The sequence below is a fragment of the Leptopilina heterotoma genome, unplaced genomic scaffold, assembly GCF_015476425.1.
Source record: "Leptopilina heterotoma isolate Lh14 unplaced genomic scaffold, ASM1547642v1 Lhet_68, whole genome shotgun sequence".
NCBI classification, from domain to species: domain Eukaryota; kingdom Metazoa; phylum Arthropoda; class Insecta; order Hymenoptera; family Figitidae; genus Leptopilina; species Leptopilina heterotoma.
In genome coordinates, this window is record NW_025111157.1 from 4,382,211 (window position 1) to 4,409,300 (window position 27,090).

General features: G+C 23.9%; 3 protein-coding genes across 5 annotated transcripts in view; 1 reads left to right on the plus strand and 2 right to left on the minus strand.

Moving 5' to 3' along the window:
* Positions 1-27,090, minus strand: part of LOC122510265 (F-box/LRR-repeat protein 20) — a 295,503-nt gene that overhangs the window by 98,459 nt on the left and 169,954 nt on the right. The window lies entirely within an intron of this gene.
* The window catches only part of LOC122510273, a 151,286-nt gene that overhangs the window by 51,220 nt on the left and 72,976 nt on the right, over positions 1-27,090 (minus strand). The window lies entirely within an intron of this gene.
* LOC122510262 (mucin-2) overlaps positions 1-27,090 on the plus strand; it is a 50,179-nt gene that overhangs the window by 20,000 nt on the left and 3,089 nt on the right. Inside the window, exons 2-10 of the mRNA XM_043624764.1 lie at positions 431-539; positions 11,411-13,251; positions 13,839-14,325; positions 14,573-14,713; positions 15,446-15,598; positions 19,448-19,524; positions 23,246-23,346; positions 25,323-25,594; positions 25,743-25,897. Coding sequence (XP_043480699.1) covers positions 431-539; positions 11,411-13,251; positions 13,839-14,325; positions 14,573-14,713; positions 15,446-15,598; positions 19,448-19,524; positions 23,246-23,346; positions 25,323-25,594; positions 25,743-25,897 — 3,336 coding nt within the window. The remainder of the gene's footprint in view (positions 1-430; positions 540-11,410; positions 13,252-13,838; positions 14,326-14,572; positions 14,714-15,445; positions 15,599-19,447; positions 19,525-23,245; positions 23,347-25,322; positions 25,595-25,742; positions 25,898-27,090) is intronic.

The window sequence follows — 27,090 nt, forward strand, 5'->3', positions numbered from 1 at the left end:
AATTTACGAAATTATAAAAAAAAATATTCTCAACATTCAAATTTTTTTTTGCCCATCAATAAAAAAAATGCAAGCTATTTTTTTGCCCATAAAAAAAAACAAAGCAAACTATTTTTCTTGTCTATGAAAAAAAAGCAAGTGATCTTTCTTTTTGCCCATGAAAAAAAAAACAAAGTGAACTATGTTTTTGCCCATGAAAAAAAAACAAAGTGAACTATTTTTTGCCCATGAAAATAAACAAAGCAAACTATTTTTTTTTGCCCATGAAATAAAAAACAAAGCAAACTATTTTTTTGCCCATGAAAAAAACAAAGTGAACTTTTTTTTCGTAAAAGTGCGATAAAAATCTAGGCGCGTGATTTAAAAATGAAAAGTTATTTAATAATATAATATCGTTTTCATGCAATTTTCTTTTTCCACTTTGTTGCAGATGAGAGACCGACGAAGGCACGTTTGGGCAACCATCCACATCTACAATGTTTTGATGCTCGCAACAGTAACAGCAAATCCTTTGTACATTCCACAATTCCTGTCTGGAGGCAAGTTACAATTACACTTTACATAAATAAGATTGTTCTCCGCACTTGCATTCAAATTTAACGAGCGTATTCAAAAAAAGGAAAAAAAAATACGCATGTATATATTTATATGAATATAACTTGCTCAAATATAATTTCTTTTTTTGATATTCCTCGAAACTTTTTCCTTTCAGAATTATTATTATATATATACTTCTTGAAAGAAAAGTTGCATCGATTTATCTCATTCAGTGAAAGTTTTCCTATTTTCACAATATAAAAATATAATTTATACCGGATGATTTTTTTTTCATGAAGAATATATTATCAAAACGAATAAATTTTTCTACTCTAAATTATATAATCCCAAAAAAAACGGAATTTGAAGAAATTGAGTAATATTCAATTTCTGTCGGATGACAAATATTTTTTCCAAACAAATTTTCATTGTCAATCTTATGCATTTATTTTCTATTTTTCTTTATTAGTAATTTTCGCATTTTCTTTTCGTCTTCCCTTTTCCTCTATAATAAGTTTTCCATTTTTTCTGCATTTTGTTTTCATTTTCTATTTTCCTCTATAATAATAATTTTTCCATTTCTTTTTTCTTCATTTTCTATTTTCCTCTATAAAATTTTTGCACTTTATTTTCATTTTCTATTTTCCTCTATAATAATTTTTCTTTTCTTTTGCCCTTTCTTTTTATTTTTTTTTCCTCTATAACAATTTCTCCATTTTTTTTTTGCATTTTCTATTTTCCTCTACAATATTTTTTCCTTTCTTTTGCATTTTCTTTTTATTTTCTATTTTCCTCTACAATCATTTTTGCTTTCTTTTGCATTTTCTTTTTATTTTCTATTTTCCTATTTTCTAGAATAATCATTACGATTATTCATTTCTAGAATTTTCAACTAAAATTCTTCTTTAAGTCAATTTTTTAAAAATAATTTTTGAAAAAGTTCTTTTTGAATTTTCAAATTCTTTTGTTTACAATTTAATTTTACGAAATTTCGATTATTCTGACATTCTTCAATTAAATATATTAGAAATTAAAAACTTCAAATAATTAAAAAAAATTCTATATTCAACTTATTGAGAAAAATTAATTTTATAGAATTCTTCATTAAAATTTAAAAGTATAAAAAGTTCAAATTTTCAAAGATTTTAATTTGAAATTCATTTTTAAATAAATATTAATTAGAAAATTCTACGAGAATTCAATTATTTAACTATAAAAATAAATATTTTATTAAACAATTGAATTTTTTTTAAAATTGAATTTTCATAAAGAATTTTATCAACAAATTTTTAAATAATTGAATTCTCTTGACAAATTTTAATAAAATTTTCAAGAATAATTGCCATTTTCAAGAAATTTGATGAAAATTGTATTAAAAATAATTGAAATTTTGCCAAGAATTTTATTAAAATTTTTTTAAATAATTGAATTTCGGAGAAAAATTTTATTATTTATAAAAATAATTGAAATTTTGACGAGAAATTTTGTAAATATTTAAACATAATTGGATTTCTGCGAAGAATTTTATTAAAATTATTTTGAAAAAAATTGAATTGTTACGCAAAGAATTTCATTAAAATTTTTGAAAATAATTTAATTCTTTAAAGAAATTTAATTAAAAATGTATTGAAAATAATACTTAAATTCTAATAAATAAATTGTAGCAAAGGTTTTTAAAGAAATTGAATTTCTTTGATAAATTTAAATAAAATTTTTAAGAATAATAAATTTTTTCAAGGAATTCAATTAAAATTGTATTAAAATTTAAAAATAATTGAAATTCAGCATTGAGTTTTATTATTTATGAAAATAATTGAGTCCCTGCAAAAGAATGTTATTATTTATGAAAATAATTGAGTCCCTGCAAAAGAATGTTATCATTTATGAAAATAATTAGTAAATAATTTAATTCCTGTGGAATTTTTATTATTTATGAAAATAATGAAATGTTTGCGTAGAATTTTATTAAAAATTTTTTTAACTAATTGAATTCTTTTGGGAAAATTTTATTAAAATAATAGATATTATAAAAATCATTGAATTGAGGAAAGTTTTTGAAAATAATTAAAATTTTGCCAAGAATGTTATTAAATTTTTTGAAAATAATTGAATTTCTGAGAAGAATTTTACAACTTTTGAAAATAATTTAATTTTTATTATTTTTAATTGCTTCAAAATTCAATTTTTTTAGTGTTTTTAACTAAAATTCTTCTATAAATCCATTATTTTTAGTAATCAATTAAATATAGGAATTAAATTCTTTTGACGGATTTTAATAAAATTAATTAATAAAACTAATTTCAAAAGAATTTTAGTTTAAAAATTTTTTTCAAATCTAAGTTTTTTTTTATATTTCTAATTAAATTAATTTAAAAATTGAAATTTTACAAAATTTTAAATCAAAATCTTTTGAAGTTCATCTGCTTATAAAAATTGTAAACGCAATTCTTTTAAACTTGAATTAATTTTGAAATATTTATGTGAAATTAGATTAAAACAATAAAACACAATAAACACAATAACTTTAGAAAACAACAATTTTCCAAGATTTCGATCAAAATTCCCTGACTTTTCCAGGTTTTTTCAAGGTTTATAAAATTCCCTGACTTTTCCAGGTTTTCCTTAAACCTGAATTTTCCTTTCATTTTCTATTTTCCTCTATTGTAATAATTTTTCCACTTCTTTTGCATTTTAATTTCCATTCTCTATGTAAATTCCAAAGATTAAATTTTTTTTAAAAATTTCCCCTTTCTTCCTCCATTAATAAAGCATCAAAAAGATATAAAATTGACAAGCAATATTTTCAGCGACTCTCTTATTATTCACAACACAATTTAAAAGTAAAAAAAAAATAATAATTTATCTCCAAGTCAATCAACATCATTTTTATACTTCATAAAGAAAGTAAAATTTTAATTACACTTTGCTAATGAACGAGAATTGTTGAATGCGCAAAAAAAATTGGATCATTATTCAAAAAGTCATGACGTGTTTGAGACTCATTATTATATGCTTATATTTACAGTAAATTTTACATATGAAGCGTCAAGTACATATGCATTAAGAATCGTTTTTGAATTTCTTTTTTTTCCCCACCATCAATTTTATGTATAATTATCTGCCTCACCGAGAGGTGATCTGCGCCTTCCGATATAGGCTCTTTGTATAACGAAAGAAAGATTTTCTTGAAACGTGTTTGCTTCAATATAACGGATTCTGTCTGTATAGGAATTTGGTACGCGAAAACAAATTGAGACACTTGAAAGTGTTTCGTTTGTTTCTTTTGTTTTTTCTTTTTTTCAAATATTATAACATCAAAAAAAATTTTTTTTTTCATTTCAACGAAAATTTCCTTTTCTCTTCAGTTTATTTCAAGTATTTCAATTGTTTTTCGAATACAAGTATTTAATAAACGAAAATATAAATGCAAACAATAAAATATGAACAAAAAAAAATTGAATAAATCAAAAATAAAATAAAAAAGTTTAAAATAAAATAAAAGTTTAAAAAAAAGTATTCACTGAATATTCGTTGAATAAATTATTGAGCGAATATTTAATAAACGAAAATATAAATTCAAATAATAAAATATGAACAAGAAAAATTGAATAAATCAAAAATAAAAAATAAATTTTTTAAAAAAAGTATTCGCTGAATATTCCCTGAGTAAATTATTGAAATACTTTTATTCAGCGAATATTTAATAAACGAAAATACAAATACAAACAATAAAATATGAACTAACAGAAAAGTAAATAAATAAAAAAAAAATTAAATAGCTGATAAAGGCATTTTTTATTAAAAATAAAAAAAAATGTTAAATACCTAAAATCGCATTTCTTGTTAAATAACAGAAATGACGTAAGAACGAAGAAAAGAATAGCAATAAAAAATAATTTTCCATAGTTAAATTGAAATAATTTTGGAAGTATTTCAACAATTTTTTTGCATTCACAAAATAAATTCATGTCATTTGTTATTCAATAATTGAAAATTGTATGCAGTGTTTTAAAGGGAAGTAAGGAAGTGAAAAATTCCACTTGGGTTAATGATCTGTAAAATTTATGCCGCAGTTGTTTTGTCAGAGAAACAGTGGGTCGTGAAACTGAGAGATGTAAGTGAGCGTGAGTGCACATACGTATGACATATTCAGTGTAAAATGCGAGACGACATTGACCCTACCTTGGGTTCTTTTCGCATAAATTATAATACAAAAAAAAATAGGTAGGCGGACTGGTCACTTTTCTATATAAACACAAGTGGGTCATATTCCGGTCATCACCATTTCGGCATATTCTTTATTTCTACTTCTTATTTTTTTTTCCTAATAATTTTCAAAAAAAATTTTAGTCATTTTTCCCCTCTCTTTTCATACGAATAATAATAATAAACAATTGTTTTTTTTTCTTTATTAAAGAAGTTCAATTTAATTAAGTGAATAAAAAAGGAAATTGAATCTGTTGAATGGAAAATTATATGAAATTAATTAAATAAAAAAAAAGAATTAAATCAATTAAATAAAATAAAGAATTAAATTAATTCAATTGCTGTTAAATTAGTAAAAAATTACTATTTATTAGACAAATTTACCCATTCAAATTTGGAGAGAAATTAAATTATTTCATTAAAAAAATTTATTCAAAAAATTGAATTAAAAAATTTAATTTAATTAATTGAATAAGAAATTTAATTCAATTAATTATATAAAAAAAAAGAAATTAAGTCAATTTAATGAAAAATTATTTGAATAAAAAAGGAATTAAATTAATTCAATAAAAAATTAATTTGAATTAATTGAATGAAAAATGCAATTCAATTAATTGAATAAAATAGAATTCTTTAAATTTGAATTACTGACCGATTTCTTGCTTTTGAATTAGTAAAAATTACTATTTATTAGAAAAATTTACTCATTCAAATTTTGGAGAGAAATTAAATTATTTCAGTAAAAAATTTATTCAATTAATTGAATAAAAAATTTAATAAAATTAATTAATTAATTAAATAAATTAATTAATTATATACAAAGAAGAAATTAAGAACTCTCTAAATTTTAATTCGTAAAAATGTTTACTAATTCAAATTAATAAAATGAATTCAAATTTGGAAAGAAATTAAATTATTTAAGTTAAATAAAATAAACTTAATTAATTGAATAAAAAAGAAATTAAATTAACTGAATGAAAAATTTAATTCAATTAATTGAATAAAAGGAGGAATTAAATTAGATTAGTAAAAAATTAAATTGAATTAATTCAATAAAAAAAAGAAATTTTACTAATAAATATGAATTTACACAAATTTATTAATAAAATTTACTAATTCAAAAATAAAAATCTGCCAATAATTCAAATCAGTTAACATTTTTACTAATTCAATTAATTAAAAAAATTTTATTTAATTAATTGAATAAGAAATTAAATTGAGTTAATTAAATAAAAAAAAGAAATTAAACTAATTAAATAAAAAATTAAATGGAATTAATTGAGTAAAAAGTGCAATTCAGTTAATTGAATAAAAAAAATCTCTAAATTTGAATTAGATAAAATGATTACTAATTCAAATTAATAAACATTTTAACGAATTCAAATTTGGAATAAGAAATTAAATTATTTTAATAAAAAATTTAATTAAATTAAGTAAATAAAAGAAGAAATTAAATTAACTGAATGAAAAATTTAATTAAATTAATTGAATAAAAGGAGGAATTAAATTAGTTCAGTAAAAAATTAAATTGAATTAATTCAATAAAAAAAGAAATTTTACTAATAAATATTAATTTCCACAAATTTATTAATAAAATTTACTAATTCCAAAAACAAAACTCTGTCAATAATTCGAATTAGTTAACATTTTTACTAATTCAATTAATTAAAAAAATTTTATTTTATTAATTGAATAAGAAATTAAATTGAGTTAATCAAATAAAAAAATAAATTAAACTAATTGAATGAAAAATTAAATTCAATTAATTGAATGAAAAATTAAATTCAATTAATTGAATCAACAATTAAATTCAATTAATTGAATATAACATAAGAAATTAAGTCAATTGAATAAAATAGTTTTTCAATTAGTTAAATCTCAGATAACATAAATTAACTATAAAAAAATAATACTATTAGTATAATAACAATTTATTGAAAAGAAAAAAAACTAAATATACCAGCAGAGAAAAAACAATAAATATAATAAAGAAACAAACCAATAATTATACACTAGATATTTAATTTTGTCGTAAATGATTTAAACTCCTTTTCGATTATACCAGCAAGAAAATAATTTCAAACAAGCTCCATTGTGAGACAATGGCTAATAATCAATATAAATTACGAACAAAAAATTATCATTTACTTTGATTGATTGAAAATTATATAATATATACACACAAAAGAATTTATTTCCACAAACATATAGTCGTCAATTTTCCACAAAGTATTTTATTTTTCGAATATTATCGTTTTCGTCTAATAGAGCATACAAAATATAAAGGGAATTTTGTATTATGAAATTGAAAACTATTATTTAAATTAAAAATTATATAGTCATACTGGTTGTGTAATGTTCCGTATAACACGAGAGTTTATACAAATGACGGAAGTCTGTTCGAAAGTCTCTTCTCGATTGCGGGCGCGTAACTGTAAAATGTACAGATTTCATTGTTTTCTTTAAAGTAAAAAAGACAATTAAACATCAATGTAATTGTAAATTCAATGCAAATGTTAAATCCCCCCAAAATAGGAATATCGTAAAATATAAGCAAAAAGAAAAAAAAAGAGTAAAAAACAGGTTTACGTTTCACGACCAGAAGACGAGTTTGTTACAGTTACAGATTTATCAACTCTAGAAAAAGAGGGGAGAAGAAAAATTCAAATCAATTAAAATTTAAGTACTAATTTCAATTTTCAATATCAATAAACTAGAAGTAGTAATAAATAATAATTAATAACAATTAAAAATACTGATAATTAATAATTGAATTTCTAATAAGAATTTTTTCAATTAATTTTTTTAAATTTTTATTATTTTTAAATTTTCAATTATTATTTTTCAATTATTTTTAAATATAGTTGAAATTGTTGAATTCTTTGAAAGAATTTTATTAAAACTAAATAATGATTAATTAATTAATAATGATTCTACGAATAATCAATGATTAGTAATAATTAATATTAATTAATATTAATAACGATTCCATTAATAATTAATCATTAGTAATAATTAAGAATTAAATGAATTATTTTTTAAAATTAATATTAATTATTTATAATGTCGAAGTAAACCAATTCCAAATTGTAATTAGTAGAAATTATAAATTTTTTCGTACACTTTATATATATAAGGAATAAACATTGTTTTAAACGAAGTAGTTGGTAAAAAAGTAGTTCAACAGAATGAAATACGAGATTATAATAAGGAATTAGATGTACAAAGTGAGACGTGGAAAAATAAAAAAACAAAAAAGACATAAAATAGTTATTGTAATAATGTTAACTACGTTTTTGCGAAAGTATTACACGACAGTATTATTACCATGGGAATTTTGACCTTAAAATTCATTTAAATAATGTTTACTACTCTAAACTAAAAATTTATTCTAATTTCCTTTCTTCTATGCAGGTTTAGTATAAATGTGGGTTTAATTTATCAACATCATTATGTAAGGGCTAATTACGTATCTATGTGTCAAGAAACAAAAAATAAGTTACGTGTGTTACTAAATTTATATCTGATTGCATAATAATTTTTAATTAATTATTAATATAATAATAATTTTCAAAACATTAAAATTAAAAAAAAAATGCTAAATTAAATCTGATTTTGGTGTTAAAAAATAGAACCAAATTTAGAACCAATTGAACTAAAATAGAATCAATTTAGTATCGAAATTGTTATTAAAATAGAAGCAAATTTAGAACCAATTGAACCAAAATAGAACCAATTTAGTACCAAGATCGGTATTAAAATTTAAAATAGAACCAAATTTAGAACCAATTGAACCAAAATACAACCAATTTAGTACCAAAATTGTTATTAAAATAGAAACAAATTTAGAACCAATTGAACCAAAATAGAACCAATTTAGTACCAAGATCGGTTTTAAAATAGAACCAAATTTAGAACCAATTGAACCAAAATAGAAGCAATTTAGTACCAAAATTAGTACCTTTATTTTTACAGTGTAATTAATAATTAATAACTTTTGAAAAATTAATATTCATTCAATAAAAATTTAATTAATTTAATGACAATTTTTAAAAAATTATTTTTAAATCATATTTTTGAATTATTAAAATTCGAAAATTTTCAATTTTATTCTACTATCCAATGATACTTGAACTTAAAATTTTCCTTTTCGTTAGAAATTTCCATTTTCTCAAACAGAAAATGAAATGAAAATTGGCAAAAAAAAAAACAATTCCTTACAGAGATGAACCACATATTCATGACGTGACGAAACAAACGACCCACTGACCCTGAAAGGGTTAACATTCCGAATGCCAGTGAATTTTAAATTATATTTTCTAATAATTCATAACTGTCATCTAAACTATATTTTATATTATTCAAGAATTTTTTCACAACTGAAAAATTGAATATGAATAAAAAAAAAATTTCTCCAGTCTGTAGACTGTAAATAAATAAGGTTCCACTTTTGATTCATAATAATCTCACTAAAATGATCTCATGTGACTCTATGCATACAAATCATATCTAGGTAAAAGTGCGCACTTTTGGTTGAGGCAAAAATTCCTCAAGACACTCGCGTCATTTGTCACTACTTTCTTCCATGATGACTCACATATACAAAATACTTCCGTTAGCATACATTCTGTAGCACAAAGTGAGAATTTTGTGACGCGTTAGAGAATAAAAAAAGAAAAAAAAGTTACGAGAAAATAAACAATACGTTTATGCTACGAATTTTTACATATATATAAATGAAGCTGAACTGAAACTCTTAAAGTCAATTGTGTTCTTCGAAGAACAAAAATCGTATAGAAAAAAAATCATGAACAAACATCATGGAAAAAAATCATGGAAAAAAATCATAGAAAAAAAATCGTAGAAAAAAAATAATTCATGTAATTAACTACGAATTCAGATAATTACAATATTACAATTCGCGACTACTCTCGAACTAATAATTTGCAAATTAATAGAAAATTTAAATTACTCTGGAAATATTAATAGTAATAATAGATATTAATTTTTTCCCTTTCGCCATTAAACTTTTTCGACTTCATTCTTTTCTTCTGTCGCTTTATTTATTTATTTATTTATTTATTATTATTATATTATTATTATTAATATAATATTATTTATTGCACTTATCTCTGCAATATCAATAAAAGAACATCACGAATATCAAGGTCAATAAAAATTGCTTCTCTTCAATTTACCATGAATTAATTCTGAATACAAGCTCATGCTGGCTAAACACTTGAGAGCAAGATTACTCTTTAAAAAATGCGCAAGTATTTTTATCGGATGAATATCGGATTTGAACTAGGGTTAGGCATGTTGGACTTCATGGTGGTTGGAGCTTTGGAATGTGCATCGAGAGAGGATTCGGTAAGGAAAACAGGAGGATGAAGAAAAAAAAGGGATAACGGCCAGCAGACTTGGAGATTATGACAAGTTAGTGCTGAGAAGCTACTAATAGCTGGTATACCGGCTACATTAGGCTGTAACTGTGACCCACTTTTGACCAAGCAACTAGCTCATACATTGAAACTTAACGGTACTTCGATGCTGGGCCCTGGCTGACATCGATTCGCTCTTCGTTTGGCATTACTTCTCGTTTGTATATACGCGTACAATGTGTCAATATATATACACCCATGTCTCGCATTACGGAATTCAATTTCATCTCACTCGGTGAAAAAAGAAAAAAAAAACGAAAACAATGTCGTGGGCTTTTGTCGCGCTTATGCTATTCAACAATCTCAAAGATCAAGTGGATGACTTTCAATTTTCTTTGTCAGACGCCTACATACTTAACATCCAATATCCTAATTTAATTTCTCAAATTATTAGCCTCATCCTTCTCTCACATTTATAATTCAACAAACAAAGGGGGAGAATAACAGATTCATAACCAAGTTTTATCATTATTCTCGAAAATTGACAATCAGAAAAAAACATGTGTTTACCTAAAGAAGATGTTTCAAAAGAAATCGACCCCCAAAACAAAAAACTTCTTTATTCTGTATAAAAATTCAATTATTATTATTATCTTTTTTTTCCACCGCAAAGGGAACATTTCTAAATTGCCATATCATTTTACAGTTTTGTGAATTGAAACTTTTCTTGAAATGATCATTTCCGTTAAATGAACATCGTCACCAAATATTTATGCCTCCATTGGTCATTAAACTGTTGAGATATTATAGAAATAAGAAGAAAATTGTTGTTCCACTTCTTCCGACATTGAATTACAATTATTATCTTCCTTTAGAATTTGCACGTTATTCCGAGAAGTTGTCGGCAATCAAGATATGAAACGTAAGATTAAAGAACGATCATGAGACGAAATAAACCCACTGGTGTTAACTGTTTCACTGCAGCAGTGAATGCACGTATATAAAGAATGCACTTCTAAATAATGAGATATTGCTATTGAGAAAAATCCTTCAAAGAAATACGGAAGTTTTCTTTTCGTAAAATAAAACAATCTTGAAAAAATTGTTTCCGTTTCTGAATAATATTTAATCTACTATTTTTTTTTTAATGCTAAGATTTGAATTTACTTTTGCTTAACGCTAATATGGTAACGATTTAGTTGATAATGGTTGGAATTAATAAAACTGATAAAATATGGAAAGAATTAATTAAGAATGAAAAGAATAATATTGAAAATCTGTTTCAGGTAGTGGAAGAAATATCAGACACTTGCCCTGCGTATCCACGAGAACAGGAGAGACGGGAGTGTGTATGTTCGCATTCACCTGTGCGAAGGCAAATGGAACTCACTTGGGCACATGTATCGACCGCTTCTACTTTGGAAGTTGCTGTAAGATCGAGCAAGAGCCTGACGCAGTTTTTCCCCAAGACAACACGATTGAAGATGGTCCCGTGTCTCTTTCTAAACCTCTACTAACGACAACGACCACTTCTATCGAAAGTAATGAGATTCCTCCATACTTTACGAAACCGAAGCCAATTTTAGAGAAGAGGCCACCACTCTCCGGGTACAGTACTCAAAAAATGGAGAGTACGACTTCAAAAACTGCGGAGACGATCGTCACGAAACCGTACAGAACAACATCCAAGAAACCTTTAGCACAGACAACAACGGAGTCAATTGGGTTCTTCACCTTCCAATCAGTGCAAGATGCTTCTACCGAAGTTGCTCAAAATCGACCAACTGTTGGTGCCAATCAAGAATCTACTTTCGACAGTAGTAGATACCCTTCGAGTACTGGCAAACCTTTCAGTTCTGGTAAACCTTCCAGTACAGGCAAACCATTCACTACTGGTAAACCCACCAGTAGCGATAAACCTTCCAGTAGTGGTAAACCATCCTTTAGTAGTAAACCCTCTAGCAGTAAACCCTCTAGCAGTGGTAAACCTTCCACTAGTGGCAAACCGTCCAGCACTAGTAAACCTTTCAGCACTGGTAAGCCAACCAGTAGTGGCAAACCATCCAATACTGGAAAGCCTTTCAATACCACGAATCCAAGCACCGGCAAACCGTTCCTCACTAGAAAACCAATAAACGAAAAGCCATTTGGTTCTAGTAAACCATCTGCTTCTCCTTCAACAATTAGTACAATTACCCCTTCGAGACGTCCCCCTACAGTCCCATCATCCGGTTCTTCTAGTTCTAGTTTCCCCTCTAGTTCTAGTGCATTTTCTAGTCTTCCTCCTAGTTCCTCTTCTGGTTTTCCTGCTAGTCCCTCCTCTAATTCCCCCGATGGTTCTTCTTCCGGTTTTCCTGCTAGTTCCCAATCCTGGCCCTCTTCGAGTTCGGCCCATTCTTCAATTTCTACTTCTGACGATAACTATCCAACAACACTCGGTTTCCCAACAACGTTCGGTTCTTCACCGTTCCATCCAGTCGGTTCTCTATCCACAAACAATTGGCCATTAACCATGGGTTCAACCTCAAGTCTACCATCCATGCTACCATCGTCATTACTGACTTCATCAACTCCGATCTCAACCACTTCTCAAAAGCCCCCTATAACTCATCCCCCGTTAATTAAGAATTCTACCAGTTACCCAACCCCAACTAGTGATTCAGCAGCAGCAACAACTGCAAAGCTAGAACCAACAACTATAAAACCCCTAACATATCCATCAACGTACCCAACATATCCAACAACATTCCCAACAAAAACCCCATCTACCAGATTCCCCCCTAGAAATGCAACGACCATCAAACCTGTAACGACAACAACTCGAAAAACTGTTCCAACCTCGACAACAATCAAGAAACCTACTTTGAGTTCAGTGACGAAAAAGCCCACGATTGCCAATACTACTGTTAAAAAACCAACGGTACCTGCCAAGAGGCCTACAATCACGAGACCCTCAACGCAAAGCGAAACTGTAAAACCAGTTTCAGTGACAAAACCATCAAAACCAACAAAACCCACAAGACCATTTGCTACCAGTACCAAAGTTCCGGTTACCGAACCAACTGCAACCGAAACAATACCATTCGGTGGTTATAAACCCTCGACGAAAAAACCCATTATTGACAAAGTGAGTAAAGTTAAGATTCTTTAATTAAATGCACCTTTGCTTTTAAATTCTACAAGTTCATCTTTTATGCTAAGTCGACTTTGACTTATTCGAACTGCGGACTTATAACTTCGGATAATCTAAAGTTCGGATATCTGAAGTTCAGGTTATTCGAACTTCCGGTTATTCTAACTTTAGGTTATCTGAACTTTCGGTTATCCGGACCAGGTCCTGTCTGAATTAGTCCACAAAATCAGGGTTCTATTGTAACAATAATTCTAATAATTCAATATTTTTGGAAGCCATAAAATTATATAAATAAAAGATGTTTTGATTCTTCTTCAGAAGAATCAAAACATCTAATACTAATAGTATTAGATGTATAGTACTAATGTATAGTACTAATAATAATAATAGTGATAGTAATAGTATTAATAAGAATAATAATATTAATAATCACAACAGAATAAAATCCGACAAGTCTGAAAAAAGAGTTCAAAAAGTACTACGACTATACTCATTAAAAAAAACACTAGTAAAAAAGAACAATTTCAAAAAACTAGTAATATTGAGGGTACATTTCAATTATTTGATATCTATAATTACAGACACCGTCCAAAACAACAACACCAAGACCAACAACCACAACCACTAAAACAAAACCTGCAAGCAAACCTACAAAGACCAGTTCGACAAAACCTGGTTTAGTAAAGCCTAGTTCAACAACCGGAACTACAGTGACTACGAGCACCACGACTATCAGAAGTTCATCAAAGCCAACAACCACTACCACCACTGATAAAATTAAGCTGCCAATCTCCAGTATTACTCAAAGTGGAATTAAATCCACTACACCATCGATTATTTCCACAATTCAAGTTTCGCCATCAAAAATACCTGTTCCTGTAACATCAACCGAATCAAATATTTACATTCCCTTCAATGCCTCTACCTCGAGTATTCCCATTTCGACACCAAAGAAACCAGATGATGAAACACCGTTAACGACTTATCCACCTGGTTTGGTTACGTGGACATCGAATTTAGATGAAACCACTACAATTAAAATTCAGGAAGTTTCTTCCACTACCGAAGGTAGACATTGTTTATTAATTGATAGTAATTAATTTTAATTTAAGGGCTAATTCCACAAACCTCAATTAAAAATTAATTAATAATTAAAGCATGATTGGTAAATAGAGGATTTAATCATTAATTAACTTTTAATCGGTATTGGTGAAACTCTGTTTTTTATAAATAAGAATTTTCCTAGGGTGGGCACCTTGGGGCCCTCTACCCTATTAATTAAGATAACTGAGCGTTAATTTATAAATTTTTTTAGAACCAACACAAACAGATTGGGCTCCAATAACAAAACCTGACGGATGGATAATTATCAATTCCCCCTCTACAGAAAAAATAGAAGCCAGTACAACTTCCCCTAAACCAATTGCAACAACAACTGAGACTCCATTCACCACTTGTAAGTAGCAGATCTTTCTGTCTCATTTAGAAATTATTAATGAGGCAAAACTTCAAGGGAGCAAAAATTGTGGGCGTTAGAATCAAATAAATTATTACTATTTCATTAATATTTCTAGTTTTAGTTGTAATCAACATTTAAATAATTAAATATTTTTACACGAGCGCACCATTCTGAAAATTTTATTTGTTAAAAAGTCCAAATTTCCATATAAACAAATTAGATTAAAGTCGAATCGTTTTTAAAAATTTCTAAGAAGCAATACAACAAAATTTTAATTCTTTAAATGTTAATTCACATATTTAGGGTCTGCTTTTTATAATCATAAACATTTTGTTTATAATTGTAAATAATCTCTTTATGCTTATAAATAATTTTCCATAATTATAAGCACACTTCTTATAATTGCAATCAACAAGAAAAATTTCAATTTTTTCCTCAAACATTAAATATTTTTAATTAATGTATAAACTTTTTATCTTTTTGTTTCGACGCGGAGTTTATATATACTTTTAAAGATACGACATTGCCTAAAGTAAGAAATACTCTTTTATCTCAATTTCGAGTTTAAATTACACTTTTAATCTATTGCAAGCACACAATTTTCTCCATAAAGTCGCTCATAAAACCCCAAAGTTTACTACTGTAAGTGTTAAAACAGCGGGAAGTGGTTGGTGGTTTTAAGTAACCACTTTGGTGGCTCGTTAATTAACGCCTAGCATGGATTTTCAGCTAAACCCATAACGGAAATTCCAACTGCTGACACTTTTATCACGACTAGACCAGTGATACCTACAACATTATCTTCAATTGCTACTGTCACTGTATCTACCGAGACATCTCAATCTACCATACCACCAATCAACATGTCTGATTACAAGCAAGGTTTGTAAAATTTTTCTTCTTTTTTTTCCCAATTAGGAAAATTCAACCCTTTCGAAACTGACAACTAACATTTGAAAAAAAAAATTGATAAAATCTCAGCGCGATATATTAACAACTAACATTGATAAAATAAAAAATATAAATATTGATAAAGTACGATAAATAAAAAAATGCTTTAAAGTAGCATAACAAACGATTTTCCAACTAAAATAAATAACGCCTGATTTTTATTATTTTTATCACAATTTTTTTTTCAAACAGAGAAATAACATTAAAAGCATATTTTTTTCGAACGTTTAAAAATATGTATGAATTTATCAATATTTTTTCTTCCGCTGTGATTTTATCGAACGTTTTCAATTTTACAGCTCTTAATGGATCGTAAATTTTGTTTTATTTCAACTTGTCAGGTATTCGCCACAAAAATGCGATTTAACTATAACACTACCGGTGCCATTATGAGAGCAAAATACATATAAACTTCGATAATTAAATAATTAATTAATTAACCTGATTTTTAATTAACCTGCAAAATTGCAAATAAATCGGGGAAAGATAAATTTTTAAAATATCTTTCTCCGAGGCTTCGTACTCATCTACTAAAATCTACTATTTAATTTATTACTTTTTTTACGATTTGCTACTATTTGGATACTTTTTTCGATTTGTGACACTAAAAATATTTAAATATTATTAATAATTAATATTCATTAAAAATTTATTATCATTTGTTTCTTCAAAAAAAAGCTTTGCGACTTTATTATGCTTTCCCTTTTTGAATTTTTTTCTTGTGCACAATTTTCACAAAATTTTTTGAAAAAAATTAATTATTTAAAAAGGATTTTATAAAATTCTTATCAAGAATTCAATAAGGTATTTAAAAAAATTTTCATAAAATGTATTTCTTAGAACTTAATAATTATTTTGAAAAATTTGTAATTAAATTTCTTGAAAGGATTTAATTTTTTTCAAAAATTTTAATAGGATTCATGGAAACAAATATTATTAAATTTCTTCTAATCGATTCAATTATTTTCAAAACATTTTCAAAATTCAATTAATTTTAATGTCTACTGTTTTAATAAAAAAATTCTTTTTTTCTTTCTCGAAAGAATTCAATTATTTAAAAAAAAAAAATTTATATAATTCTTTGTAAACATTCATTTATTTTCATAAATAATAAAATTTTCGCAGAAATTCAATTTTTTTAAGACACAATTTTCACAAAATTTCACAAAATTTTTCGGAGAAAATCAATTATTTAAAAAGATTTTTATAAAATTCTTCGCAAAAATTCAATTATTAAAATTTTTATAAAATTCTTCTCAAGAATTCAATTATTTGGGTAAATAATATAATTCTTCTCAGGAATTCAATTATTTAAAAAGATTTTTATAAAATTCATCGCAAAAATTCAATTATTCTTAAAATTTTTATAAAATTCTTCTCAAGAATTCAATTATTTTTTAAAATTTCAATAATATTCTTCGCAAAAATTCAATTATTCTAAAAAAAAATTTTAAAATTCTTCTCAAGAATTCAATTATTTTTAAAAATTTTAATAATATTTTTCGCAAGAATTCAATTATTCTTAAAATTTTTATAAAATTTTTCCATTCTAGAATTCAATTATTTCTGTAAATAATATAATTCTTCTTAGGAATTCAATTGTTTTTTAAATTTTTAATAAAATTTGTTATAAGAATTCAATTATTTTTATAAATAATAAAATTCATCGCAGGATTTCAACAATTTTTAAAATTTTCTATAAAATTCTTCAATTATTTTTAAAAATTTTAGTAAAAGTCGTTGCAAGAATTTAATTATTTTCAAAAATTTGGAACAATTATTCATAATAATTGAATTATTTTTAATAAAATTCCTGAGAAGAATTAAATTATACAAAATAATTTTGATGCAATTCTCTATTAGAATTGAATTTTTTCAATACAATTTCAATAAAATTCTTTGCAAGAATTCAATGATTTTCGAAGATTTTGATATAATTTTTCTATTAGAATTAAATAATTAATTTCAATACATTTTTAATTATACTTCTTAAATAAATTAAACTATTTACAAAAATATTTATTGAAATTCTTCGTAATAATTCAGTTATCTCTAAAAATGTTGATAAAACTCTTTATAAGAATTTAATTTTTAAAAAATATTCAATTATTCATTAAATTATTTATTTTTGTATTTTTAAACAATTAAATTCTCGTAGAAATTGCTGCAAATTGATTTAAAATTGAAATTTAATTAAAATTTACATAATAATTGAATATTAGAAGTGTTATAGTGTTAAAGATTTTTGAATTGAAATCTTTGAAAATTTTAATTGTTGTAAAACTGTAATAATATTTAAATTTTTATTTTGAAATAAAATGATTAAATTTTTGAAAAATTTTATTTAAAAATGTCAACAATAAATTTATTGAATAATGGAAGTATAGTTGTAATTTTTAGAAATATAGTTAAATTTCAAAAAAGCTTTAAATTGAAATCTTTTTTAATATTTTAATTCCTGTTGAAAAATAAATAGGTATTTAAATATTTATTTAAAAAAAAATATTCTATTTTTGAATGTAATTTAATTTAGAAATTATGAAAAAATTCAGTCGTCAAATTTAATTTTTTGACAGCTACTTTTTTACTACTTTTTTCAGTCTTAAAGATACTTTTTTCTACTTTTTTAAAATTAATTATCGAGTACGAAGTCTGTTCTTACTTAATTCAAATTTACCGTAGAGCAATTAATTCACTTTTTTTGTGTAAAGTAAAATAATTAATTACTGAAACCTAATTACTAAACTACACTGTAAAAAATAAATTTTTCTTTCAATTCATTTTTGACTAAAACCGCTCAGATTAGAAACATTTTTGACTGAATTTTAGCCTTGAGAGTAAGATTTTAAATCTTTTAATTATCTGCGGGTTTAAGCTTAAAAAAGGCCTCGGATCGAAAAAATTTGCTTTAATCGATTAAAGATACAAAAGAAGTCAAAAAATCGTTGCATTTAATTCAGTGTTGTCGCAAAAAAATACAAAAATTTAATTTCATATTTTCCAAATTAGATATCTAAACGGTTAAAGACTCATCTTTTTTTTCTCCGCAATTCAATAAAAGAATTCATCACCATTTATCAGCTAATAAAATATTTAACAAAACTCTCCAGATAAATATATCACTTGGTGTCATAAATTACAAAAACTATCAATTATCATTAAAATTTATTATAATACCGAGAAAAATTAATTTTCTCAAATTTATTACCGATTAAATACTAGCTTTGGCAAAATTTATAGTACCAATATTTCTCGATTTGCATAAAACTCATCACTATAAGTGTGAAAAATATTAAGAGGAAATTTACAAAGAAATAGAGAAATAATCATGAAAATTAAAGCGTGTAATTCGAACCGATAATTCAATCAAGTCATTTTGGTAATCATGAAATTTATCATGTTTGATTTTGCATTAAAAAGAAAAGAATTAAACTTGAGTTAGTCATTCATTGGGAAGATGACGAAGAACAATTAGATGTGCAAACACAATGCAAAAACCTATTAAAATGGGAAGATAAAAACTGATCAAAGGAGCATGGTAGTAAAATGAAAAAAGAAAAAGAAAAATAAAACAAAGGAGAAAAGACGGTACCGGTTCATCCAGTCTGATCGACATTAACTATATATATATATATATAGTGTTTTATACATATATAGATATATTGGTGTATATAAAAGTACGCGAACAGAACCGCGTGGCCTTGTTCACCAACATGGCTGCCGCTACTAGACACGCGAATTTATTGAAGGGCATTAATTCGACCATGTTTATTCTTGCAGTGTGTGGTAGGCGGCTAATTCCAGAGGGAAGAATTGTGGGTGGCAATAGCAGTACCTTCGGCAAGTGGCCCTGGCAGGTATGAATATTTCCACTAATTTATTTTCAATTTTCATTTGTTTTTCATTTCGGTATTTTTCAAACTGCTGATCACTTTTAAATGACACAACTAGATGAGTTGATGACTAAAGATACTTTTATAGTATCTCTAAAGGAAGCAAAAAAGAAAGAAAAACAAATCAAAACTCATCGTCAAATGGTGTAATTTTTCTAGACAATTTGCGCTCACAAGATAAACTGTGAAAAAATTTATTCTTCTTTCAAAATTATTTATAAATTTTCCCAACATTTTGAACGATTAAATGAAGAAAATTTATTTAGATATTTTTTTTTTAAATTCTACTATACTAGAAATAGAAAGAATTGAAATTTGTAAATATTTATTTTGTTTGCGAAAAACTTTATTTGAAACAAATATAATTTGAGTTAAATAAGAAAATATTTTTCTCAAAGAGAAAAATATAAATAAAAAGTATAAATCGTGAAATTATTTATCTTGCTTCAAGTGGAAATTATACTTGACGAATGAAAATTATTACTTGGGTCAAAAAAAAAAAAATGATTTCAATCAAAGAAGTTTATTTGCATCAACTAAAAATTATTTGAATCAAAAAATATTATTTGAATCAAAAAATATTATTTGAATCAAAAAATATTATTTGAATCAAATAAAACTTCTTTGAATCAACTAAAATTTATTTGAATCAACTAAAATTTATTTGAATCAACTAAAATTTATTTGTACCAACTTAAATTCTCTTGAATGAAATAAAATTCAATTTTAAGCAACTAAAAATAATTTCAAACAAATAAAATTCATTTGCACCAAAAAATATTATTTGAATCAAGTAAAATTTACTTGAATTAACTTAAAGTTTTTTTAACTAAATAAAATTAATTTGAACCCAAAAATAGTATAAAAATCAAATAAAACTTATATTACTCAATTAAAATTAATTTTTGACCAACTTAAAGATTTTTGAATCAAATGAAATTAATTTCAAGCAACTAAACTAAATATGAACCATAAATAAAATTCTTTGGAACCAAAAAACAATATTTGAATAAAATAAAATTAATTTGTACGAAAAATAATTAATATAAACCAAATAAGATTGATTTGAATCAAAAAATAATCTTTAAATCAAATAGAACTTCTTTGAAAGAAATATATACAAAATCATTTTCTGAATCAAATAAAATTAATTTAAACCAAAAAAACGTCTTTAAATCAAATAAAACTTCTTTGAACCAAATACAAAATCAATTAAACCAAGTAAAATTAATTTGAACCAAAAAATAGTCTTTAAATTAAATATAACTTTTTTGAACAAAATACAAATTTATTAGAACTAAGAAAATTAATTTGAAGCAGAAAATTGTATTTGAATCAAATAAATCTTATATATTATACTCAATTTAAATTAATTTTTGACTAACTTAAAGTTTTTTGAATCCAATAAAATAAATTTAAACGAAAAATAATTAATATGAACCAAATAAGATTGATTTGAACCAAAAAATAGTCTTTAAATCAAATAGAACTTCTTTGAAACAAATACAAAATCATTTTTTAAACCAAATAAAATTAATTTAAACAAAAAAAGTCTTTAAATCAAATAGAACTTCATTGAAACAAATACAAAATCATTTTTTGAACCAAATAAAGTTAATTTAAACCAAAAAAATTGTTTAAATAAAATAAAACTTCTTTGAACCAAATACAAAATCATTTGAACCAAATAAAATTAAGTGGAACCAAAAAATTATATTTGAAACAAATAAAACTTCTTTGAACCAACTAAAATTTATTTAACCAACTTTAAGTTTATTTAAACTAACTAAAATTAATTTGAACTGAGAAATATTATTTTTGAACCCACTAAAGTATAATTAAACTTAATAAAATTCGACTGAGCCAACTATAAAATTTATTCAAACCAAATAAAATTCATTTGAGCCAAAAAATATTATTTAAGTCAAAAAGAATTTATCTGATCCTTATTAATAAATAAATATTGTAAAAAAAAATTGTTTACTTAAAGCAATAATTTCAATAAAAAATGTTTTTCTGAACCAATTAAAAATTTATTTGAACCAACATAAAGTTTTTTGAACGAAATAAAAATGTAGTAGAACCAACTTAAAGCTTTTTGAACCAAATGAAATTAATTTGAACCAAATTTGAACTACAAAATAATATTTAAAAATAAAATAAAATTTATTTAAACCAAATAAAATTCATTTGAACCAAAAACTTGTATTTGAATCAAATAAAACTTCTTTGAACCAACTAAAATTTATTTAAACCAATTAAAAAGTTTTTAAACCAAATAAAATTAATTTGAACCAAAAAATAGTCTTTAAATTAAATGTAACTTCTTTGAACCAAATACGAAATTATTAGAACCAAGAAAATTAATTTGAAGCAAAAAATTGTATTTGAATCAAATAAAACTTGTTTGGACCAACTAAAATTTATTTAAACAAATTTAAGTTTATTTAAACTAATTAAAATTAATTTGAACTGAGAAATATTATTTTTGAACCCACTAAAATTTAATTAAACTGAAAATAATTCCACTGAGCCAACTAAAATTTATTCGAACTAAATAAAATTCATTTGAACCAAAAAATATTATTTAAATCAAAAAGAATTTATCTGAACCTTATTAATAAATAAATATTGTACAAAAAATAAAATTTTTACTTGAAACAAAAAAAAATTGATTTCAATGAAAAATGTTTATCTGAACCAAATGAAAATTTATTTGAACCAACTGAACTTAATTTGAACCAAATTTAAACCACAAAATAATATTTAAATCAAAGAAAATCGATTTAAACCAAATAAAATTTATTTGAACCAAAAATAGTATATTTGAATCAAATAAAATTTATTCAAACAAACAAAAAATCATTTAAACCTTATTAATAAATAAATATTGTCCAATAGTCAACACCTACAGATCAATAGGTCAGAAAACTTTTCCGAATAATTGCCATCAAAATTGTAAATTAGACTTTGCTCGATAAGACACTGATTATTGCTTATCACAAGGGACAAAAATTAATAAAAACGAAAAGTTTTTTTTTATTCCAGATTGCAAGCAATATTTACTTTTCTACTTTGTTGGCGATAAAAATTATAAGTTTTGAAAAGAGAAAAAAAAACGAATCACTTAAAATCGTGTGTGCTACCCACTCATTTGACATGTTCTTATCATCGATTGATATTAACTGGTAGCTTAAAGTATTTACCAAATCTGTTTCAAATTTTTTTTTATCTCAATATAGCAGAAGATTAAAATGGAGAATACGTGTATGTCGATAAATAAATCGTCCTTGAAAAGGATGTGTCATATGGAAGAGCTACTTGTATTATATATATTTTTTCCATTTTTATTTTTCTTTCATTATTATCATTTTTTTTTTTTAATTTATTCATATATTTATATTATCTCCTATTTTTAGACTGTTCCTCTCTTCGTTTTTTTATGGTTTTTAAATTATAATTTATCAGGTTTCAAATGAAATAGTATCGATAAAATGGAACTGTTTTTTTTTTGCTTTTCAATTTTTAAATTCAATTATTATTAATTAAGGTGACTTAAAATAACTATTTTTAAATAATTAAGTTAGTCAATTGTTAATTCATTCATTAATTAATAATTAATTCTAAATTTCGTTAATTTGGAAAATGTTATATTTATTTATTAATTTATTAATTTATTTATTAGATCTCGCTTCGTCAATGGAGAACTTCGACGTACCTTCACAAATGTGGTGCAGCTTTACTCAACGAAAATTGGGCCATCACTGCAGCACATTGTATAGATAGGTGAGTCACATTTATACTTATCAAAATTTACTGCAAAATCATTTAATCAATTTTATTCTCTAAAATAAAATTACAATTGAACTAAAATTTGAAAAATTAAAATAAAACTAGAGCTAAGATTAAAAATTAAAATAACTAAAAAAACTAGCTAATAAACTAACTAGTTGTTGAAATGGAAATTTTTGCTATTTCATTAAATCAATTTTATTCTGTGAAAAAAATTAAAATTAAACTAAGAATTAAAAAAAAAATTAATTAAAACTAAAATTGAGAACTAAAAATTTTAAAAAACTAAGAAAAGTTAAAAAGAGACAAAAATTCTTGGAATGAAAATTTTTGCTCTCTTTCATTTAATCAATTTTATTCTCTAAAAAAAAATTAAAATTGAACTAAGTATTAAAAAAAAATTTAACTAAAACTAAAACTGAGAACTAAAAATTAAAAAAACTAAAAAAAGCTAAAAAGAGACAAAAATTCTTGGAATGAAAATTTTTGCTATTTCATTTAATCAATTTTATTCTCTAAAAAAATTTTATTCTCTAAACAAAAATTAAAATTGAACTAAAAATTGAAGCGAAACTGAAACTAAAAATTAAAAAAACTAAGAAAAGCAAAAAAAAAGAACAAATCTTGAAATGTAAATTTTTTCTATTTAATTTAATGAATTTTATTCTCTAAAAAAATTAAAATTGAATTTAAAATTTAATGAAATGGAACTAAAACTAAAAACTAAAACTTAAAAAAACTAAAAACACTAAGAAAAATCTAACTAAAGAAAAAAATTGTTCAAATGCGAATTTGTGTTATTTTTCATATTTAAAAATTCCCAATAGTTTGAAAAATTATTTCGATTATATTTTCCATTATAAATTTTGTTTATATACTGAGAAAAAAGTGAATGAGAAAAATGAATATTTAACGAATAGTTATGAAAATATAGATATATTATATAATATGAAAATTAAAAAAAAAAGAAAAAAAATGAAAGACGAGATACGCGAAAGGAAAGTTTTTTCTTTAAGCTGTTGAGATATAATACTTTGAATCTTGATTATAAGAATATTCAGCAAAGTAAGTTTTCGCGAAAATTATGATAATGTATTGCCTCAGACTTGATAATAATCATCCCTTGTTCCTTTGTTATTTCTTTTACAAATTTATGCAACAATTATTCTAGCAGAATAAATTTAAAAATTACTGTTTACTATATTTAAATTCAAAATTGAAAATTCTATTAAAATGTACCTTAATTTATTTTTTACCTTCTCACAACATAAACGAATTAAAAATTAAAACGTAAAAGAAACTAATACCTTCTAAATATTAGGTTTTTTTATTTTAATTTTTAATTCGTTTATTTTATAATTTATCTATTTAATTCGTTTTCAATTTTACGAAGAATTTAATTTAAAATATTTAAAATATTGGAAAATTAAAAATCAAAATAATACCTTCTAGATTTTAGTATTTATTTATTTTAATTTTGAATCCATTTATTTTATATTTATCTATTTAATTCGTTTTCAATTTTAAGAAGAATTTAATTTGTAAATTGTTATAATTCGTTTATTTTATATTTATCTATTTAATTCGTTTTCGTTTTCAGGACGAAATTAATTAGAAATTTTTTAAATTAAAATAAAAAAAACTAATGTCTAGAAAAGTATTAGTTTTTTTAAATTTTTAATTCGTTTCTTATATATTTATCCACTTAATTCGTTTTTAATTTTAAGAACAATTTAGTTTTAAATTTTAATTTTTTAAGAAATTAGTTTAAAATATTAAAGTCTTTCATCAAAAATAAACAATTAATTTTTAAAATAAAAAATTGTATGATTAAAACTTCCCATATGATAATAATGAAGGAAAAATATTTTTATTAAAAAAAAAAGAAGGAAAAAGAAAAAAAAAGAAAAATTGTAATTTTATTACTCAATTAATTGATTTGTAATAAAATTTTTTATCCGTTTTTTCAGTGTACCTCCAAGTGATCTACTATTGCGAATAGGAGAATACGATTTGGCGAGTGAAGGTGAACCCTATGGATATCAAGAGAGAAGAGTGCAATTGGTAGCAAGTCATCCTCAATTTGATTCGCGAACGTTTGAATATGATTTGGCACTTTTACGCTTCTATGAGCCAATTAAACAATTCCAACCAAATATTTTACCAATTTGTATACCAGACGACGATGAGAGTTACGAGGGACACATTGCCTACGTTACCGGATGGGGAAGACTATATGAAGGTAACAACATTGTTGCTTAAAAAAAATATTTTTTTCAAAAACTAAATTTTTCACTATAAAAAAAAAAAAAAAAAAAAAAAAAAAAAAATTTAAATAATAATAAATAAAATTATTGAAGTTTTATAGAAACGAAAATTCTATTTTTCAGATGGTCCTCTACCGTCGGTACTACAGGAGGTCTCAGTACCTGTTATAAATAACACTCAGTGTGAAGCAATGTACGGTGCGGCAGGTTATATCGAAAGGATTCCTCACATTTTCATTTGTGCCGGCTGGAGGAAAGGAGGTTTCGACTCCTGTGAGGTAACATGAATTTCTTTTTTATTACAAAATATTTTATTTTCAAAAATAATTTCACCCAAAAATATTTTTTAGCACTCGTTTTTAAATGTATTAAACATTTAAATGATTTTTTTTCACGTAATATTAGATAAAAAATTTAATTTAAATTTGAATTAAATTTGCTTTTAAATATTTGAAAAGAAATTTTGCAAAACGAATATAAATTTCGATATTTTCTTTCAATTTTTCTAAAGGGTTTAATTTTCCTATTAATAGTAATCAAAAAATAATTTTTTTATCAAATAAGGCAGTATAAAAATACTGTTGATCTGATATTTTACTTTTAAATAAACGAATCAAAATTTAAATTTAAAGAATTCAAAGGAATACCTTTGATAATAATAGTTATAATGTATTATAATTATTTGCGATATTTAAATATTTCTTTACTTACGAAGTAAACTTGACAGGGAAAATATTGCTTAACTCACCTGAAACAAAAGAAAAAATACTTTATATTAGAATTATTATCATCAAAAAAATAAAAAATAGAAACAAAGAATAATAATTATTCTATTGAATATTTCTGCTAAATTACGCCCCTTAATACTAAATAATAATTAATACTACTATATAATAATTTATAAAACTATAATTTATAAGTTATAATTTATAAAGTTATTTACAACTAATAATTTATTTATTTTTTTTAAATAAATATTTTATTGTTTTCTAGGTATACTGTTCACTTCCAAAATTTTTTTTACACTTTCGCTTCATTAATAATTATTAATTATTAAATAAAAAATCTTTGGAAATTCTTTTTTTAAAATCTCAAACGAAATTATGTACAAATTCCATTCTTTTCCATTTTATTTCACAAAAATTTCAATTAATTTGATAATTCTTCAATAAAATTATTTTAAAATTCAAGTAATTTTAAAAAATTGCTATTTTGTTTAATTAAAATTTTTTCTAAGTTAATTATAATTAACAACTTTAGAAATGTAATTCTATAATTTAATTGTTGAAAATAAATTGAATTATTTACTGAACCAACAAAAAATTAAAGCATTCTTATAAAATTCATTGTAATTTAAAACTTTTTAAGGTAAAAAAAAATCGAGGAAAGTTCAAGGTTTTTAATTTAATTTTTATTTGAATAATAAATAAGAATCAAAAACTAGAATTTTTGTAGTAATTCTAAAAATTTG